At 43.2% G+C, this 18,492-nt stretch overlaps 8 protein-coding genes across 17 annotated transcripts in view; 4 read left to right on the forward strand and 4 right to left on the reverse strand.

Annotated features, from left to right (window-relative positions):
• LOC108556773 (dnaJ homolog subfamily C member 21) overlaps positions 1-700 on the forward strand; it is a 1,999-nt gene extending 1,299 nt beyond the window's left edge. The window contains exon 1 of the mRNA XM_017913031.1: positions 1-700. This exon is cut by the window's left edge and continues 1,299 nt beyond it. Within this exon, the coding sequence (XP_017768520.1) occupies positions 1-552 (552 nt within the window). The 3' untranslated portion in view covers positions 553-700.
• The window catches only part of LOC108556768 (UPF0585 protein CG18661), a 2,940-nt gene extending 1,323 nt beyond the window's left edge, over positions 1-1,617 (forward strand). The window contains exons 2-3 of the mRNA XM_017913023.1: positions 726-769; positions 972-1,617. Of these exons, the coding sequence (XP_017768512.1) occupies positions 726-769; positions 972-1,590 (663 nt within the window). The 3' untranslated portion in view covers positions 1,591-1,617. The remainder of the gene's footprint in view (positions 1-725; positions 770-971) is intronic.
• A 58-nt stretch (positions 1,618-1,675) lies between these two features.
• Positions 1,676-4,717, reverse strand: LOC108556769 (lipoma HMGIC fusion partner-like 2 protein). 2 transcript variants are annotated; one of them, XM_017913025.1, is made up of 5 exons: positions 4,619-4,717; positions 4,358-4,549; positions 2,813-2,814; positions 2,129-2,438; positions 1,676-2,067 (listed from the first exon to the last, which is right to left on the reverse strand). In XM_017913025.1, the coding sequence occupies exons 4-5, from the start codon at positions 2,421-2,423 to the stop codon at positions 1,700-1,702; spliced, it is 663 nt and encodes a 220-aa protein (XP_017768514.1). In that variant the 5' UTR covers positions 2,424-2,438; positions 2,813-2,814; positions 4,358-4,549; positions 4,619-4,717; the 3' UTR covers positions 1,676-1,699. The 2 variants fall into 2 exon arrangements, with proteins under 2 accessions (XP_017768514.1, XP_017768513.1); XM_017913024.1 differs by lacking the exon at positions 2,813-2,814 and having other exon boundaries at positions 4,362-4,549; positions 4,619-4,713.
• Positions 2,496-3,725, forward strand: LOC108556761 (leucine-rich repeat-containing protein 71-like). Its single transcript, XM_017913009.1, has 2 exons — positions 2,496-2,905; positions 2,974-3,725. The coding sequence occupies exons 1-2, from the start codon at positions 2,496-2,498 to the stop codon at positions 3,485-3,487; spliced, it is 924 nt and encodes a 307-aa protein (XP_017768498.1). The 3' UTR covers positions 3,488-3,725.
• On the forward strand, positions 3,742-5,840 carry LOC108556771 (gamma-glutamylaminecyclotransferase C). 3 transcript variants are annotated; one of them, XM_017913029.1, is made up of 3 exons: positions 3,742-4,331; positions 4,932-5,139; positions 5,195-5,840. In XM_017913029.1, exons 2-3 carry the CDS (start codon positions 4,932-4,934, stop codon positions 5,530-5,532), a joined length of 546 nt encoding a protein of 181 aa, XP_017768518.1. In that variant the 5' UTR covers positions 3,742-4,331; the 3' UTR covers positions 5,533-5,840. The 3 variants fall into 3 exon arrangements, with proteins under 3 accessions (XP_017768518.1, XP_017768517.1, XP_017768516.1); XM_017913028.1 differs by lacking the exon at positions 3,742-4,331 and having other exon boundaries at positions 4,743-5,139; positions 5,195-5,477; positions 5,565-5,840; XM_017913027.1 differs by lacking the exon at positions 3,742-4,331 and having other exon boundaries at positions 4,772-5,139.
• Positions 5,841-6,476: 636 nt separating this feature from the next.
• On the reverse strand, positions 6,477-8,219 carry LOC108556767 (protein CDV3 homolog). 2 transcript variants are annotated; one of them, XM_017913021.1, is made up of 4 exons: positions 8,054-8,219; positions 7,501-7,749; positions 6,738-7,195; positions 6,477-6,647 (listed from the first exon to the last, which is right to left on the reverse strand). In XM_017913021.1, the coding sequence occupies exons 2-4, from the start codon at positions 7,669-7,671 to the stop codon at positions 6,506-6,508; spliced, it is 771 nt and encodes a 256-aa protein (XP_017768510.1). In that variant the 5' UTR covers positions 7,672-7,749; positions 8,054-8,219; the 3' UTR covers positions 6,477-6,505. The 2 variants fall into 2 exon arrangements, with proteins under 2 accessions (XP_017768510.1, XP_017768511.1); XM_017913022.1 differs by having other exon boundaries at positions 8,133-8,214.
• A 728-nt stretch (positions 8,220-8,947) lies between these two features.
• On the reverse strand, positions 8,948-18,394 carry LOC108556784. Of its 6 annotated transcripts, none has more exons than XR_001890834.1 (6): positions 18,229-18,394; positions 17,436-17,528; positions 13,500-16,897; positions 12,541-13,436; positions 10,857-12,475; positions 8,948-10,800 (listed from the first exon to the last, which is right to left on the reverse strand). XR_001890834.1 is itself a non-coding variant. In XM_017913050.1 (2 exons), exons 1-2 carry the CDS (start codon positions 10,980-10,982, stop codon positions 10,309-10,311), a joined length of 618 nt encoding a protein of 205 aa, XP_017768539.1. In that variant the 5' UTR covers positions 10,983-11,049; the 3' UTR covers positions 8,948-10,308. The 6 variants fall into 6 exon arrangements, 1 of the variants encoding a protein (XP_017768539.1); XR_001890833.1 differs by having other exon boundaries at positions 10,857-11,711; positions 11,776-13,436; XR_001890835.1 differs by having other exon boundaries at positions 10,857-11,711; positions 11,772-13,436.
• Positions 17,535-18,230, reverse strand: LOC108556783. The gene has a single exon (XM_017913049.1). The coding sequence runs from the start codon at positions 18,136-18,138 to the stop codon at positions 17,704-17,706; it is 435 nt and encodes a 144-aa protein (XP_017768538.1). The 5' UTR covers positions 18,139-18,230; the 3' UTR covers positions 17,535-17,703.
• Positions 18,395-18,492: the final 98 nt, after the last annotated feature.

The following is an 18,492-nucleotide window of genomic DNA, read 5'->3' on the forward strand; positions in this document are numbered from 1 at the left end:
GTAGAGATGGAAGGAAGCAAAAGGAAGAAGAATAAGAGGAGGAACAAGAAGGTGCTTCTGGTGAATCACGTCGAGGAGAAAGAGGAATCTGCTGTTTTCTTAGAAGAAGATGATGATAATAATGATGAAGATCAAACAGATGACAAGGACTTTAGTGTTAGCAAAGTAAAGAAAAAAGGTAAAAGACAGAAGAAGGATCAACAGCAGAAGCAGCAACAAAACGATGAGAAACAACAGATGGTTGAAGAGAAGGAGCAGGAGGCGGAAGAAGAGGAAACCATGACAAGGGGGAAGAAAAAAAAGAAGCAAAAGAGGATGAACAATGCGACGACGTCGGTGGTGCACGAAGATGGCGATGAGCTGGACATGGAGAAGGGACATAGCTGCGTCTCGTGTAAAGCGCGATTTGATTCAAAAAATAAACTGTTCGAGCACCTGAAGAGGACCGGTCACAGTGTTTTAATACAGAAGGAACAATCGGGCGGTGGTGGTGTTGTGCACGGTGGCAAAAAGAGTAAAAAGGATAAACAGCATAACATTAACAGAACGTGATTGATGATGACGACGATGATGATTTAAATTATTGTGAAATGTAAATACTAATTTCGATAACAATTAAATAAAAATTACAGCAATATTATTATTTCAATTGTGTTTGGCTTTCGAACTAATTTTTTAGTGGAATTGTAACCAATATATGATGATGATGTATTCATGTTTTCTAGATGCGCCTTTGTTCGTTGCTATCGTCTGTCGCTAAGAAAATGACGTAAGTAGGAAGAAAAGTATTTGTTACTTTCCGATAATTATTATTAAATATATGTATGTATAAAAGGATGTTAGTAAAAATATAGAAACATTAATCATTAATAGAAATAGTCGATTGAGCACGTTCGAATTTCGAGATTGAAAAAAAGGCACTGGTGGTATTAATTAATACTAATAGTAATTGTACAAATGTTTGAATGCAGGGAGAAGATTAATTATCCATCTGCGGAACGCAACAAGGTGTACATCCTGGACGTGCTGAAGAAACACTTCGACTCGTCACGACCGGGCGACGTCCTCGAGATCGCTTCCGGCACTGGGCAACACGCCGCGCACTTTGCAAAGCACTTTCAAAACTTGACCTTCCAACCGACCGAATACGAGGACGCCCTCTTCCGCAGCATCCAGGCGTACGCAGCCGACGCCTTCCCCAAGAAGAACATCAGACAACCGATCCTCGTCGACGTGTCCAACGATTGCGATGGATGGAAGTTACCGCTCAAGAGGTACGACTACATGATCAACATCAACATGATCCACATCAGTCCGATCGAATGCACGGAAGGTCTCTTCAGGAGCGCCGGGAAACTGCTGAAACCGAAGGGCGGTTTGATGGCAACGTACGGACCGTACGCAGAGGATGGCGTGATCAAGCCGGAGAGCAACGTCGACTTCGACGAGGACCTGAAACGCAGAAATCCCTCGTGGGGTCTGAGGGACATCGACGATTTGAAGAAGATTGCCAAGGAGAACGGCATCGAACTGATCGATAAATGCGATATGCCTTCGAACAATAAATGCCTCGTCTGGATGAAGCTCTGATCATCGTCATCGTTCTTGTTTGTTGTTGTTATTGTTGTTGTTGAATAAATAAATTGAAGAACGGAAGACACGAGTGCTACTTGCTTGTTCTTTGCATCTTTGTAATGTTTTAGGGGAGGCAGATGAGGGTGCGTCCGTCAGAGATCTGATCCTGAACGTGATCGCTGCTCGTCGCCTTGTCAGCGTATATCGAGATGTAGGCTGTGCAAAAGGTGAGCGCCGTCCCGACGATCGCGATCCACATGCCCAGACCGAACGAGCAGTCGGCCGGATAAAAGTGCGATACTTCCCTGCCGCAGAGCGCCTGCACCCGTCTCGAACTCCACGCCATCGGGAAGAGGAACAGCACCAGGATGTAGAACATGCCCGCCACCACCTGCGCCGATCCCGCGACCGTGAAGATGCTCTTCTTGCAGATGCTCTGGTAGCAGCAGCCGGCGACGCTGCAGAACACTGTGAACGTCATGATGGCCAGTCCTGCAAGTCGACGCACCTTCTTTTGTCATCCATAAGTATCGAAAGGAAAGGAAATTCGTACCGGTGCCGAGGAAGACGCAGGCCGCTTTCCAAGCGTCCGGGAAGACCTCCGGGTCGGTGAGGAGACCGCGCACCGCCAGCGTGTTGCAGTTGGATCCATCTCGCGACGGCTCCTTGCATCTGGAGTAGACACCGATGCTCGGATTGTACAGGCGAGTCTCGTTGCCGTAACTGATGCTCTTCGGCATTCCCACCAACCAAACGGGACTCGCGAATGCAACGAGCATCAACACCGTCGACACGAGACTCATCAGCACCCAAAGCAGGCTCCTGCCCGTCACGATGACGTACACCATCTCGATCTCGATCACCTGCAACGTACAACGTAAAACATTAATATTTATAATCGCGCAACGCAACGCAACGCAATGTCTCTGACGTCGATCCCCACGCTCAGATCATGTTCGTCCGTCTACAGTCTGAAGAAGACACGCACTCCGCGCAGTCAAAATTCGAGGGCTTCGATGGTCGACCGCGTCGGCGGCGGCGGTCCGGTCAGCAGCAACATGTTCGTCGAATCGTTCACCACCAATCTATACCATCGAGGTCTAGACGCACCGATCATCGTCCGATCGGAGATCGAGAAATCATCTTCGTCATCAAGATCGGGTCCGAAGTGGAAACAGGACCTACGACTGCCGATCGTCACATTGAACTACGAGAACGACGACGGACAAACGCTGACGACTGTTCGCTGTCGCAAGAATCGAATGGTGCACGACATGCTCGAGAGTCTTCGGATCACGTTGCAAAGTTTCAGAGGACTGAAAGAACTAAAGTCACAATATAGGAATATTTTCGAAATGAAACATCACTTCTCCTTCTTCTTCTTTTTGTCATTTTCAGATTCGAATTCTGCAATTTGCAGGATGAATTCATACCGGAGATATTGAAGATACTCGAAGATAACCCGAACATAACGAGTCTAAGTCTGCGCGGAAATACGCTTCGGAATTTCCAGCATCCTTTGCTGCACGACACCACCACCAGCACCACCAATCACCAACTGAAGTTCCTCGATCTGCAGCTCTGCGACATCGATCCTTCAGGCGCATCCGAACTTGCCGAACAATTGGCCGAGAACGAAACGCTGCTCGCCCTCAATGTCTCTGGTAACGGGGCTATCGGCGACGAAGGGATTCGAGCGTTGGCGGACGCGTTGCGCGCAAATCGAACGCTTCTCGCCCTCAACATCGCCGACAACGGGATCGGCGAAGAAGGACTCGTTTATTTCTTGCACGTCTTCAGGAGGTTCGCTCTTCGACAGGGCGAGATCGAGCGCAGGAGACGCATCAACTTTGATTATCTGCAGAAAAGAGATGCTCTGGTCTGCTCTTTATATTATCGTAATGATCAATGATTTATCATTGAATTGCATAGATCGAGGAATTTTCTGCTGGTAATGATAATGCGAGATGCTCCAGCGCTGCTTCTGGCAGCCATTCGAAAAAGTCATCCGAGTCGAGTGTGAAGAGGAAGCGCAGCGCAACGAAATCCGATCTCTGGGCTAAAAAATCCACTACCGGTAATGATTATTATGATGATGATAATGATGCGATTAAGTGACAATTCATTATTTGAGGGCACAGCGAGCAGTTCGACATCGACGAAGAGCGCGAAATTGGAGCATCTGCTTGAAAAAGAAGTGCCAAAATCCCGTCATCCGTTCGTCACCGAAAGCGTTCCAGAGAATCACGAGATCTACTGCTCCGGCAACAACACGCTGATGCACCTCAATATATCATGTGAAGAAATGCAAAAGCACGATGAAGAAACTTTTCATTTCTAATACAAGTGATTGCAGATAATTTGATCACAGAAAAGGTGCTTGAGGAATTGGCCGATACAGTAAAGTATCAAAAGTCCATGAGTCTATTACAGGCTGGAAGTAACAACAATGTCAGTATTAGCAGCAACAACAACAGCAATAAGGGCTTGAGCAGAGTGGTGATGGAAGGGAAGCTTCCCGATTGCGGAACATCTTTAAAGGAAATCAACAGTCTCATAGGTTACCATAGATCAAGTGTCGGTAGATCGTCGGCGACCATCGGCAGCGCTGGGAAACGACCTTCGAGCGCGAGGAATCTTATCTAATCTATCTCTCTCCCCCACTGTATATGATGTGTTGTTGTTGTTGATGTTTATTAACGTGCGCGTTTATTACTCGAAAACACAATCTAAATAAATTGCCTACTTACTCGTAGGTAAGTACACACACTCACTCACTCACTGACCGTTTTATTGTTTGCTGCTGTTGCTTCTCGTGTCGGCGTTGTTAAATCTCTTTAGCTTTGTTTACACCACACCCTGACGACTGGTCTGTAACGGTATGGAGGAGAAGGAGGAGGAGCAGCGGATATCCGCTTCCACGACGATTCGCATTTTATCCATTCAGCAACAGGCACGTTTCAATATCTACAAACTAAATACGGTCGTTATTAGTCAGCATCAACAATAACAATAGCAGCGGCAATTCAAAATTATTTATTACCTACTGACTGCTACTGACGTATCACAGACACACACACAGTTTTAGGTTAGGATTCTTTGATATTTAGGTTTCCAAACTAACGTGGGTGCACAGGTTGTTGCCGCTGATGCAGCAGCAAAAATTTTCCACTTTCGCTAATTGCTCATAGAATTACTCGCATTTACTCAAACTGTGTAATTTCACTTTTCTCCATATCAATCGTCAAAACAACGATACAGTTTTATTTGCTTTCTTTGGTAAACATAGTAATAGTAAAGACAAATGTCAGATTGAAGTGGAATTGATGGTATCGATAAAATGTTTTGGTTCAAGAATGAAGACGATGGCTGCTTCTGTTGCTGCGTCCAAACTGTACAAGGTGTTCGTTTACGGCACCCTCAAAAGGGGAGAACCGAATCACGAATGCTTCTCCAAATGCAAAGACGGTTACCACAAGTTTCTGTGCGAGGCGGAAACGGTGGAAAAGTACCCACTTATCATTGGTACTAGATTCAACATTCCGTTCCTTTTGCACAACCCAGGTGAGAACCATTGAACCATGTATATACTTATTAAAAAATCAATTCATATTCGTAGGGAAAGGTTTCAATGTGATGGGAGAGGTGTACGAGGTGGATGAACGCGTTCTCGCCGATCTGGATGAACTCGAAGATCATCCCAACTATTACTGTCGCAACGAATTCATGGTCAGACCTTTGCTCGCATCTGATGGAAGAAGCGGAGGATCATCGACGTCGCAGATAATAAAGATGCCAGTTTGGATCTATTTCATACACAACTTCAGGCCGGAATTGCTCGAGAGGACGACCTACCGTAGCTACAGCAATAACGGTGATCATGGGCTCAAATACGTGAGCAGGTATCTAAGAGATCCCGAATCGACGGAGAAAGCACGTCGCGACATACTCGTATAATAGAAAAACGATATTATATCTATGCATTGCAGCGAAATGTCCACCGTCGACGACCTGAACAATATCTAGACCGCCCACGTCCACGCCTCTCCCTCCAACCGGACAACGCCCACTTTTTAACAAACATATATAGAGGAGGAGACATTCAATGTTTTTGGTTTATATATATATAAAAAGAATCATGTATTTGTATCATAATAATAGTTGTTGTTGTTGCAGTAATAATCATAATATTTTTGTTGTTGTTGTTGTTAGTTACTTAATTCAGTTTCAGCCACGCAAATATAAAATTAAAATAAATTTTATATACATATTGTTGGTTTTGTATGCACACTGAAGACAAACGACCAGACAGACAGACAGACAATCGCATCCCACCCATCCACACCGAGAAATAAAATATAATCGTAAAGAAATGAACCAATGATAATACACAATTCAAAGAAACATCCACTGCCACCCCCCCAACTTTCACTCACACCATCACCATGATGATGATGTGGCCAACTTTTCTTTTTGCTAGGATCGAGAGGAGATTGGGTTTGGACGTATGATTTGAGTGTATGGAAATCAACAGCATTCATCATTATATATACACATATATATATATAATATACTTATTACGAAACAGTAATTGAAAATAAACCGAAATAATAATAGTAAAAAGGATGAAATTAATAAAAAATTGATTTTTTTTTCCGACCGCGCGCGCGCTGCACACTCGAGAGGAAGGGATCACGACGACGCGTCACTAATCAGTTACTTTTCATAATATATATGTATGACACACACGATGAGAGGAGATGTACAACACAAAAGCCGCCTCACACGCATCTACATCTGTAGATGGTCGATGTTTTTGTTGTGGTTGTCACCATTTGTTGTCCTGCTGCTGTAGATGGGTGGTGGTTGTGGTGGTGCGATGATGTGTGCGTGTGGTCTTGTTTGTGTGTGTGTGTTTGCATGCAGGACACTAGCTGTCGTTGCTGAGGGTGTTGTAGCGATTGCCAAGGCTCAGCTTTGGCCCCTGAGAATTGCCCTTCTGCTGTTCCACATATCTCAATGAATTTGATTTGCTGTGTGAGACGACCTCGAAGGAGCCCTCATTTCGAGATCTGTAAAGCAATGTTTGTTATTAATTTCACATTATTATTATTATTATTGTTAATTGTAATATCGTGAGTGATATCTGAATTGATTCTCACCTCTGTTTCTGTTCCTTGGCACCGGACAGTGTGGGGAAGTACTCCTCGTTGTGGATGTCAGGAGCGGCCTTCGACCTGAGCCGGCTCGACTGCATACTCTGCGGCTGCGACGGCTGGTTACGTTTGCTGGGCGGAACGTAGGTGCCGGAGACGACGTTGGTCGTCGGCGCGGATTCCTGCCTCCGCTCCTCCACGCGTGAATAATCTGCCTGGGTCTGCTGCTGCTGTCCCTGGGTCGTCGCCGCCGAACCCGTCGATTCGTTGCCCATCCTTTTCCATGGTCCTACCTTCTTCTCGACCTCGTTTCCTGCCTCGTCATATGTTGTTTCCTGTTGCTCATAGTTACTGTCCTGCCCTGTATTCTGATTCTCCAGCTCCGAGTTTATGGTTAGATTGCCGATCTTCAGCCCAGTGTAATCTTTCTTTTCCTCCTCAAAGTCCTTCCACTCATCCAAATCCTGTTTTCATATACAGACAACAAATAAATACATCAATATATTGACAGACGCTTGTTATCGTCATCATGTTGTTATTTGCAGACAGATGAGTGTGTGTGTATGTCTATGTGTATGTCCCTAATTGCAATATGGCGCCGCCATAATCGCATAACCTCACATTTCTGACACACTGACCCCCATCAATTTGCCAACATATAGTAACAATTGAACCTATTGTTATCGTACGAATTTAAAGATCACATCATCGTCGCCGTCGTCGTCGTCGTGGCAAGACAGAAGAATGTAAAGAGTATTTGCTGACTTACGTGTATTTCGGCGCCGGTCTCGTCGCCCTCCGTCACGACCTTCTTCACTGGTTTGTCGACCTTCTTGTTGTTGTCCTCCAATTTCTTGGCAACCTCTTCCGTCGTCGAATACTTTTTCGTCTTTGACTTCTTCCTGTCCTTCTTCGCAAAGAAATCATCTAAATCGGCCATGCTTCTTACTCACTTAAAAAATTCGACCGTTTCTATTCTTTTGTTTCTTCGGCACGGCTGCTGCTGCTGTTGTTGTTGCTATAACGACAATAACGGCACAATTAAATAAAGATTTTTAGCAACGAGTGCTGCGCGCTGCCCGTACGTATATTATCTTCTTGTACGATAAGGAGAACGGGGGGGGGGGATGATTCAGAATATGCGAAGGAACGATATGATTATGATGATGATGAAGGAGCAAGAAGAGGATGAGGAGGAGGAGGAGAAGGAGGAGGGAATGAGCGAGATGGAGAGTGCAGGCAGGGAGCACACGTACGTACGTACATGCATTTTCATCGATATTTTGTTGGTTTGTTATTAAAGATAGATGGATATTACTTACGATTGCAACACACGGTATTGTTGGTTCGACGGAAGACGGAATATGATGGTATAGGCTCTGGTATTATCGACGACCTCACCTGCTTTTTCTTCCTTCCTACGACGACGATTGGATGCCAGTAGATGGGTGGGGATACAGCCGACGGACACGATGGTGATAATGACAGGCGGCCAACTGTCAATCGTAGCCAACATAACCGATACCAACGTAAAGTAATAAATACACTGTTGTCACTGGACAGTGTAGTACGGAGGGTTGCAAATTGCAATTTGATGGCACGGTTGCATACAATATCTGTAAGTGTAATGATTACACTTATTGCATATATATGCTTCGCATTTTAAACTGGCAATCTTCGTAACTTAATTTTGGTTAATAGATAGGCAGGCAACGCGTCGTCGTCGTCATTAAGAATTCATTATTTTTTCAGTACGATTTATATATTTAAAAAAGAAAACATTGTTATACGTAAAAGTAGAAAGCGGACTTATATTAGCTGCTAACAATTGCTACTTCTTAACCATTTAACCACTGACACGTGTAAATATGATGAAAGTAACTTTATTTCTTTACTTGCAGATAAGAGTAAATAAATAATACAATTAAATAATAATTTTCATTAATTTTATATAATTTCTATTATTTTAATATTAACATAACATAACACAGCATTAGTGTATTTATATACAATAATATTAATATTTTATTTGTTCTTCATTAAGATGAGAATAGTGCAATTTATCAAAATGTTGAGCTAATCCACATACAATTTTTTTTAATGTTCTTTTGTTAAATATATAACAAAACTGCAACTAAAGACTCCAGAAGTTTAGCGGGGGAAGCAGATTTTAAAATTCTCAATTATAGTTATAAAAGTAATAGTAGAAAGTAGTCTTTTTTTTTTACTGAATCATACGAACAGGATACAATTTCTAGCGCAACTATCTACTTTCAGGAGACGAAATAATAGCGATAGTCTCCTCTTTTCAAAATCCTGGTGATGATAGGCAATGGTGATTCCTAAATCCTGGACGGCAGTAGTCATCTTCTTCCTAGAGCACGCGGGGGGCGGTGGGGGGTGGCAACAGTAGTCATCCTTCCTGGGTCCTGGAAACAAATGGCAACAGAAGTCATCCATCCTGGATCCTTGGGGTCCTCCTTGGTGCGATATTAGTAGTCCTCGTAGTCCTGGTTCCTCGGTGATAACTCTTAATCCTCCATCCTGGGTCCTGGGGATCAACTAGTAGTCGTCGAGGTCCTTCTTCTTGCGTCCTTGGTGTAATTGTAGTCTCCACATCCTACAGATCATGACGGGGTAAGTAGTAAAGGTAGTAGTTCTTCTCCATGGGTCCTCCTCACAGCATGCAGCAGCAATCTCAGCCTCCTTCTTGGTGATCAAAATAGCAACGGCAATCCTGGGTCCTGGTGGTCGTCCTCCTTCTTTGGTCCTGTGGGGGGGCGAGGTGGTCCAAATAGCAATGGTCATCTATCCTGGTTCCTGAGGGCAAGTAGCAAAAGTAGTTCTCCTCCGTAGAACCTTGGACAAGTTGTCATCTGGTAGCATGATGCAGCAATGGAAGTTCTCCGTAGATTATTGGTCAAGTAACAATGTAGTAGTCATCCTTCATTAATCCTGGGGGTGGCAACAGCAATCCTCGTCGGTCTTCTGGGTCCTGGGGATGGGAACAGGAATCCTCGTCTTTCCTCTGGGTTCTGGAGATGGGACGGAACAGCAACCCTCGTCGGTCCTCTGGGTTCTGGGGGCAAGTAGCAAAGGTATTTCTCCTCCGTAGATCCTGGTGCAAGTATTAATAGCAGCAGAAAGTAGCAGTCGTCGTCGTCGTCCTTCGTTGATTCTGGTGTTGGCAACAGCAATACTCGTCGGTCCTCTTGGTCCTGGGGGCAAGTAACAAAGGTATTTCTCCTCCGTAGATCCTCCATCAAGTATTAATAGCAGCAGAAAGTAGCAGTCGTCGTTGTCGTCCATCGTTGATTTTGGCGTTGGGAACAGCAATCCTCGTCGGTCCTCTTGGTCCTGGGGGCAAGTAGCAAAGGTATTTCTTCTCCGTAGATCCTCCATCAAGTATTAATAGCAGCAGAAAGTAGCAGTTGTCCCTCGTTGATTCTGGCGTTGGCAACAGCAATCTTCGTCGGTCCTCTGGGTCCTGGGGGCAAGTAGCAAAGGCATTTCTCCTCCGTAGATCCTGGTTCAAGTATTAATAGCAACAGAAAGTAGCAGTCGTCGTCGTCCTTCGTTAATTCTGGCGTTGGCAACAGCAATACTCGTCGGTCCTCTGGGTCCTGGGGGCAAGTAGCAAAGGTATTTCTCCTCCGTAGATCCTGGTGCAAGTATTAATAGCAGCAGAAAGTAGCAGTCGTTGTCGTCCTTCGTTGATTCTGGCGTTGGCAACAGCAATCCTGCTTCGTCCTCTGGCTTCTGCGAACAAGTTACAATCGTAGTCGGGGTTGTCGTCGTGATCTTTGTTCTGGTAGCAATCAAAGTTTGTTGTTTTCCTCGATGGTGGCTTCGTCGTCGTCGTCGGTCGTGCAATCCTCTTTGGCCCTCCACCTTCAGGTACTGAAGAACTACGATTGCTACTTGCTATCAGCAACAGTGGAGGAAGTGGTCCGATCATCACGAAATTCTCGATTCCTGGAAAAGTATCAATCATGGTCGACCCTCCACCCCCAACAATGTTCGCATCGAAATCCATCCACTGATCGATAGATCCATCCATCTGGTGATCCTGAAAATGAAATAATTAATAGTATAATGCATTTATGTAAATTTGCATGTTCTTACATTGCAGCATCTCGTGGTACAGATGCTCGTCGTCTTGTGGTACTGAAATAAATCCATTAATCCATCCTCTTCCATCCATAGGTGGGCTGGCTGATCATCATGGGCTGTCTGTTTCGTCGTCGTCATCGTCGTCGTCGTCCTGGTGTGAAACGATGCAGCTGTCAATCTCGTTATAGAAAAGTGAATTATTATGGCTCCCTACATCCACCATTCCACTTTTCTTCACGATCTTGCAGTCTGCAATCTCCACGTTTGAAATGTGCGGTTATGAATATAGATAGATTTTAAATATCATCATCTCTGAACTCCTGGAATTGCAGCGAAATGCAATTTGACATCAACAAGATCTCCATTTTGGCTAAGTTGGTTCCACTTCATTCACATCATCATCGTTTTGTTGTTGTTGTGTGTATATCTTTCATTAACAATAGAAATCGGCAATAGGCAGCAATTCATCATCCATCCGTCCGTCGTGCTGAATTCAGTCAATTACAAATAACAATTGGTATACCATATTATTTCCTCCTTCGTTCATCCCATTCGTAATTAGGTATAGCATTGCAGTGAACTCTAATATTAGTGACCATTGATTGTCTGCTGTTATCCACAAGTATTTTCGTTCTCCTTGAAATCAATACATGTTAAGTAAAATACATTAAGAGGGTATTATACAATTATCGATATATTTTCATCCATTCCAATCCAGAAAGCATCATCCTCACATCTGCTGATCCTTGAAACTTCGTTCGATCATCATCTTTAACATTTGATTTCATTGGAATCATCGGAGCATTTTAAAGCATCATCATCATTTGTTGTTAATTTGGGTCTGCATCTCACAATGAAGTAATTCAACTATAGCGAAACAGAAAAATATACTTCCATATCTGAAGCAATCGATTATCGAGAAAATACCAACGTTGTTATTAATCGATACTATGATCATCATCTTCTTTAAATTTCCTCTAGTCTGTCATGCCATGCAGGATCTCTTTCCTAAAACATCCATCAATCCAACCAATCTGCAAAACAGTCACCAGTAGTAGAGGCAGATCCCTGCCATCCGTCGTCCATCGGGTGTAGTCGAAACTCTTCACGCACGTCCGCGTCCTCCTTGAAACCAATCCAATAATATGTCATCGCCGTTGTTCTTGAAATCCATCCGAAGAAGGTTCTGCTGGGCGATCGTCCATATGATGTTGAAAGAAAGTTCCGTTGTCCTAGATTCCTCGCCCATGATGTCCTAGAAACCGATCCAAAAAAAGAAAGGTCTACCGAAGAAGCCCTGCCGCCGTCCGTCTCGTCCTGGAAATCCATCCGACGTCTCCGTAGTCCTATGTGAAGAAGTCGCAGTCATCCTGGAAATCCTTCCGATGTGGTAGTAGAAGTCTTCGTTGTCCTGGAAATCCATCCTAAGAAGAGGGTCCATGATGATCATCCATCCAAATCCAATCTATGCGAGAGGAAAGAACCGTAAAGCTGGAACCGATCCAACGATTCTTCTTGTTGACGTCGATCATGCGTATCCGAATGTGTGGATTCGTTCGAAGTGGAGGAAGTTGTTTAGTGGCGTTGGATGGTCGGTTATGGTCCTCAGTCATCGTTGTTGAAAAATCCTTCTGAAGTTAATTGTATCTTGAAATCCGCTATCCCTTTTGCTCTAGATTGAAGAGTGAGAGAATACCATGACTTCTTGCAGTTGTTTTGGAATCCCGTGTCGCAGCGAAAAGGCTCTGCTGTGCTGTTCCTTTGCAGTCGTCGTTCTCTTCATCCTCGATGATTTCGCCCCCTGGATGCGATTGCAATGGCCTGGAACTCTCATCCAATTGAAGAAAATGCTCACGGAACGTCTGCGGAGAATCCCTGCTGCTGCTCTGTCCATCGTCCTGGGTCCTAGGTCGTGTCGGAACCAGCATCTGTGAAAAGGGCGGCATCCGTCCTCGAATGGAACGTGATGATCATCTCTGCAATCCGTTCTCGTTCTCCTCCTCCTTCGAAGTCCAGTTCCGTAGTTGCAACTCGTAGACTACTTTCCCTATTGACGATCCCAATTGAATCCATCCACCTGTTGTTTGTTGTCCTGGAACCCCATCCATCTGCTGCTGCTGCTTCGGACTCCATTGTCATTGAAATCAATCCACCGAAGGCGATGGTCCTGGAACGTAGTCGTCGTCTCCTCCTGCTTCTTCTTCACCACCACCACCATAAGTTGTCATCGTCTGATGGAAATCCCCCGTCGTTCTTCTGCTGCTGCTGTAGATCAAACTAGCCGTTGCCCTGGTCACCTTCACCTCTCCCTGGTCGTCGCCATCGTCGTCGTCTTCTTCTTCTGGAACTCCACTCCGGCGTTATGGAAATGCAGATACGTTGAAACCTCGATTCCTCCAGATGTCGATCTCTTGGTCCATCAGTTTTATAACGACGAATGAAACGTCATTTCTTCTGCGGCGTTTGATCACACGCCAGTGTGGTATCAAATAGAAGAATTGGAGAACATCTATCTTCTTATGCGGGGTGACTGCATAACCCGAAATGATTCCTAAACATGAATCCTCTCGCTCTCTCTCAACAAACACATATCTAAAAGTATAATACAATTCAGTAAGAGTTTAACATTTGTTTTTTCCAAATTAATAAAGTTACCTGAATTGAAAGCATCCCCAAACTGTACACGAAGAATCTTCTTGCAAAATCGATAGATCGAACCCTAACGAATTGAACACAAATCCTGAACATATCCACCCTCTCTCAAGTCCATTGGAATATAGAAAATTAAACGACAAGAGGAAGAGAAGAACCGCCACTGACCACTTCACCAACAACAAAAACAAACTGAACACACACACACAGCACCCACCCACACAATTTACAACTAACAACAAACTAACCTTTTACACTTTCGACAAATTCGAATATTTTAAAAACTCTTTTCTCGCAAATCATTCGTTTCATTACAAAAGATATAATTAGATTTCGAACAGATTAAGTTGAAACAGGAAAACGAAAACTGCGCATCACTCACAAACTTACTTGGATGTTGTTTTACATCATCAGATGATCATAAAAGCGAAATTGTACCTGAATAATATATTATTAATTCATATTCTCGTCCAACTCGAGCTTATTGTTGTTGGCTAGTTAGAGATAGCTACTCAAATTTCCAACATCAGTGGATAGATGGAGCCACAACTTTTTCATTGATATGCTCTAGAATTACAGGGATTAAGATAGCTGCGAGGTGGCTGTTCTTACTGTGTATGCTTCGCTTCTTCATTACTATCATCATCTTCATCAAGTGTGCATAATAGCGCAGTGCCGCCGATACCGCCTTTACTGGTGTGACGGGGTAACGATCGTTCGTAGATGCATTGGCAAGGTTGTCGTGAATAAATTTGACCATTTCTCTTGAGTGATGCACGAGGATCGAGTGCACATACACAATTTTGAGGATGCTCCGACTACTGGCTTTCGTTCGTCTTCATAGTGCGGCGTTCGCTTAGTTTTCAAGTAAAAGCTAAAAAGTAAATGTGAATGTTTGTCCCATATTTCTTCAATCTTTCTTTTTGATCCGTTGTGAATCAGACGGAACTTCTGTAATATAATATTCGATTCGTTTTCGATAACGCCTATGATTTTCAATCAGTATTTGACGAGATTAATCTCTGTGGCTTCTAAACAATCCAAACAGACTCCACTCGACAATAGCAATATTGGACTATTGGATCCCCAAAAAAATGTACGTCATTATTAGTCAGAAAAGAATGTTACCTTGCAGCAGCAGCAGCAGCAACTTGATAAAGGCATAATAAAGTGAACATGAAAGGCAGCATCAGCTGTACATCATCATTCATATTTGTTTGATCTGACTAGATGATCTTGCGAATTGATTTAGCGTGACTGACTGCTGCTGATCGATCTCTTCTCTCTTTCCTCTCGACAGACTCTGAACTGAAAATATAGTTAGCTATGGAACAAGTGATTTCTTCGTCACCTTGACAACGCTCCATATTATTATTTTCGCGCATTGCTTTTATTTTATAATGGAAGAGTTGAAATTCCATTCATATTTATCGTTCGATCTACTATGTGTATCAGAGGAGAAAAGCAACTTCGGACATCATCCTAATCAGTTGCTGGATGCAGAAACTGCGCAGTGCACTCTTCTCTCCAAGACATATCTAAAAACTACTTAATGCTCTTCTGCTACTTTGTTTTACGTACGAAGAAGGACAGCGCAGACGTTGTATGATGGTTGTGGTTGTTTGGTGATGATTAGGCATAATACTGTATAGATTATATCTACTAATAATGTGTAGCTAACACACCAAAGACAATCATGCTTCGAGCGCTGTAAAAAAGCTATGAGTGAACCTAAATCTTATATGAGAGCGATACCTTTTCCAGAAGATGCGCTTAAACTTCTTGCAGAGTTTCGGAAAGAATAAAGAACGACTATGATAGAGCTAGTTAGTTTTTGGTATGGTGTGGCTGTGGTAGGGCGTGTACGCAATTTCCCCCACGTGAACCATCCACATCCATCCATCCACAACTCGTGACTTGCTTTTTTATATATTCTGGATATGTTTTAATATGTATATATGATCCGTGCAACTTTTGGTTTGCACCAGCAACAGCAGCAGTTATCTAGAAAATAGTTTAAATGTGCTGCAAGAGAAAATACCAATTGCAAACAGTGCATGTTGTATATAAACGGTGGTGATGATGATAGAGACATAACCGCACACTTCCTCCTATCAATTTATTTAGTCGTGTATGGGACCACGCACCGAGTAATCGTCACACCACTACTAGCTAGAATGCATTACTTATAATGGCCGTGTGTGTTTGAGTGCTTGCCTGAGAGATCTGCACGCGTGCACCGACTGATCAATGGAAGACATGCACTTCTTCAAGAAAGACCTAATTGTCTGGACAACTTCTCGCCTGCAAAAACATATGCATATTCCATTGACACATAAAACATGTGTGGGGATATTTCCACCACAGCGAATGCAAATATTATTACACAATAATTTAAAGTTTACAAAATAAAACCATGCAATTTCAAATCGCTACAACAAACTTGCCAAAGACTAGCGTGATATTCATTGCTCGTTTAGGAGAAGGGGCCCACCACTGGCATGAGACATAATTTGCTTGCTTGCTTGCTTTCTGGATTGCTCTCGAGAGAGAAGAGATAGATATTGTTGTTGCTGTTGTGCGTGAATGCGCGCGTAATTGGAGAGAAATCTATCCTGGAAAATAAAAGAAAACAAATACGCACACATTTTGCGCGCTGCACGCGATCGCTGCAGCCACAAACAACTTTCCCAATTCGCTTCAACAATGTATAAATAAAATAACAATTAAAGAGACAGACCTTACTGATCACAACAACCTATATCCAAAAGGAGCGTGCCCTCCCAAGTCTTTGTGTCTTGATCGATTGATTCTTATGCGCTCTTATTCAATTTGCGTGTGGGTGGGGAGGAGGAGGAAGTACTTGTTCGTTTCTTTTTCAATTTCATAGCGTTAACTCGACATCGGGCAGGGCAGTAGGTGCGTGACGACAACAGCAGCAGCTGGAAGCCACCCTAGGGATAAAGAAACACACAAATCCTGTTTAATCCCACACACCCGGCGTAGAACCAAATGAACGAAATCATATGGCCGCCGGTCATCAAATACCATCAAATAAATACAATTACAGTAATGCACAATCAATAAGTGATCAGAAGTATAAATGGCCAATATACAGATACCGATCACTTATTAAATGCGATACTTATTAAATATTGAAAATAAGGTTCATCATTACCATATATCATCATTATGACTCTCTCTCTCTTTCTATCTCTTCTCATTATTTTACCCCTAAACCAAGACCATTGCATCCTAAGCAGTCTGTCAGCCAGTCAACAGCATCAGCCTCCGAACGCATATACCATGATTGTGTGTGTGTGTGTACGCCTCACGTTTTTGTTGCATCTCCACCTTTTACTTGAAATGGGACCAGAGGAAGAAATCCAGCCGAATGCTCTCTCCTCATCATCAATCATGTAAAGTCAAATGAATTAATAACCAGGTAAACAAGACACGATTAGTATGTATACAAAATAAAGAAAGATTTTAAAAATTTAATCACGTTTTTTATTTTATCTTTTTTCTTTTATATACTAAAATATATATATATTTATATTTACACTTCCTATATAAAAATATTCTTTTCAAAAATTACTGATGAATGAAAAAATTAATTACAATTACCAAATATAGAAAACAGTGCTTCAGAAAAATGGACGATTGTAATTCTTTTCTAAGTGCACAATGTCAAGATGCAAAACTCACGTGTGGACTAACTCTAGACCTCACTATTATACATCAACGCAAAATCAGTTTCTGAAATGTTTATATCAATGTTAAAATCATGGTGGAAGCCATTGAATGATAACTTCAGTACAAACACTCATGATCACCGTTTTGAATTAAAATCGTCCTTTACTCTGTTGCATGCTTATATGAATGAGTAAGTAGAAAAAAATTAAAAAAAAATGATACAATCGCTTTTGATTTACAAACCAGTCTTAACACGCAGGTATTTCCCACCCTCTTGTCCTCATCAGACCCCGCCAAGAAGCAGTGCGTGACGACCCTACGTGGAATTTCTCTGGACTGGAAGAAAAAATTCTACATAATATCACAGCTCTCGGAAAAATGATACACAATTCATAAATGTTTATAATATAAATATCACAGATAGTCGATAATTTTCAGGAATCACATCTCTTTCAGTTTAGAAATTGTGTATCCGATGCATCGAACAGAAACGTCTTCTCCTCTTGGTTTGTCACTGCTGCGCGAAACGCGGTACGCATTTGACCTTCTTCAGCTGGTTCATGAAGTTGTCTAAACTCGAGAGTTCCTCGCTGTCCTTGTATACAAGAACGGACGCGGGCAAAGGTGGTTGCATGGGCGGTGGAGTCGTCGGCGGTTGCGGCACACAACTATCAGTTGTCGGCGACAATTGATTGGAGGCGCTGGCTATCAACATGTCCAGCGCCATCTCTGAGCGTTTGTTGTACCAGCGCATCTGACGCTCGCGTCGCTTCTCGGAAAGCGTCACCTCGGCCACAGCAAGGGCGTTGGCCAGAACGGCGTGGATATATAAATTGCAATCGCCATTGCTCCTGTTCACCCTCTTCTTGCTCTTTACCTTGCTGATCCATTTCGTCAATTCGCCGGTCCTCATCGAGTTGATTCTTTCTTGCGCCACGACACCCATATTTATTTTTTTTTTATATCTCTCTCGCTCTCCCTCCGTCTCTCCTTGCCCTTCGTACTTTGTGTAATAAAAAGAGAATTGCAAACACACCTGCTTATTATCACAATGACCCAGCAAATGGATAATTCGCGTTTGTCTCCCCCGTCACTGCTGTCGTCCGTGCTCTCCTCTGCAACAATCGTCCTCCTCTTCTTCCCCTGCTCCTTGCACAAACGCACACAACGTCGCTGCCGAATCGAATGAAGATGATGCGGACCGTACCCCGCTATTTATACCAAGCGTCGCCAGAGGAAACGTATTCCTACGCACATAGCTCGAAAAGCAGTACCAACAATTCCATCAATAAATCGTACA

Source organism: Nicrophorus vespilloides, unplaced genomic scaffold, assembly GCF_001412225.1.
Source record: "Nicrophorus vespilloides isolate i.1.1-1 unplaced genomic scaffold, Nicve_v1.0, whole genome shotgun sequence".
In the NCBI taxonomy this organism is placed as follows: Eukaryota; Metazoa; Arthropoda; class Insecta; order Coleoptera; family Silphidae; genus Nicrophorus; species Nicrophorus vespilloides.

Excerpts from the sequence above, each read along its gene's own strand:
- LOC108556769 (XM_017913025.1), bottom strand. The coding sequence starts at position 2,423 with ATGGTGTACGTCATCGTGACGGGCAGGAGCCTGCTTTGGGTGCTGATG. Across the intron at positions 2,068-2,128 it reads CTGCGTCTTCCTCGGCACCG|GACTGGCCATCATGACGTTC; the intron begins GTACGAATTTCC and ends GTCGACTTGCAG.
- LOC108556761 (XM_017913009.1), top strand. The coding sequence starts at position 2,496 with ATGTCTCTGACGTCGATCCCCACGCTCAGATCATGTTCGTCCGTCTAC. Across the intron at positions 2,906-2,973 it reads AGAGGACTGAAAGAACTAAA|ATTCGAATTCTGCAATTTGC; the intron begins GTCACAATATAG and ends TGTCATTTTCAG.
- LOC108556771 (XM_017913027.1), top strand. The coding sequence starts at position 4,902 with ATGGTATCGATAAAATGTTTTGGTTCAAGAATGAAGACGATGGCTGCT. Across the intron at positions 5,140-5,194 it reads GTTCCTTTTGCACAACCCAG|GGAAAGGTTTCAATGTGATG; the intron begins GTGAGAACCATT and ends TCATATTCGTAG.
- LOC108556767 (XM_017913021.1), bottom strand. The coding sequence starts at position 7,671 with ATGGCCGATTTAGATGATTTCTTTGCGAAGAAGGACAGGAAGAAGTCA. Across the intron at positions 7,196-7,500 it reads AGACCGGCGCCGAAATACAC|GATTTGGATGAGTGGAAGGA; the intron begins GTAAGTCAGCAA and ends ATATGAAAACAG. Across the intron at positions 6,648-6,737 it reads GCCAAGGAACAGAAACAGAG|ATCTCGAAATGAGGGCTCCT; the intron begins GTGAGAATCAAT and ends ATTGCTTTACAG.
- LOC108556784 (XM_017913050.1), bottom strand. The coding sequence starts at position 10,982 with ATGACGACGACGAAACAGACAGCCCATGATGATCAGCCAGCCCACCTA. Across the intron at positions 10,801-10,856 it reads GTACCACGAGATGCTGCAAT|GATCACCAGATGGATGGATC; the intron begins GTAAGAACATGC and ends TTTCATTTTCAG.
- LOC108556783 (XM_017913049.1), bottom strand. The coding sequence starts at position 18,138 with ATGGGTGTCGTGGCGCAAGAAAGAATCAACTCGATGAGGACCGGCGAA.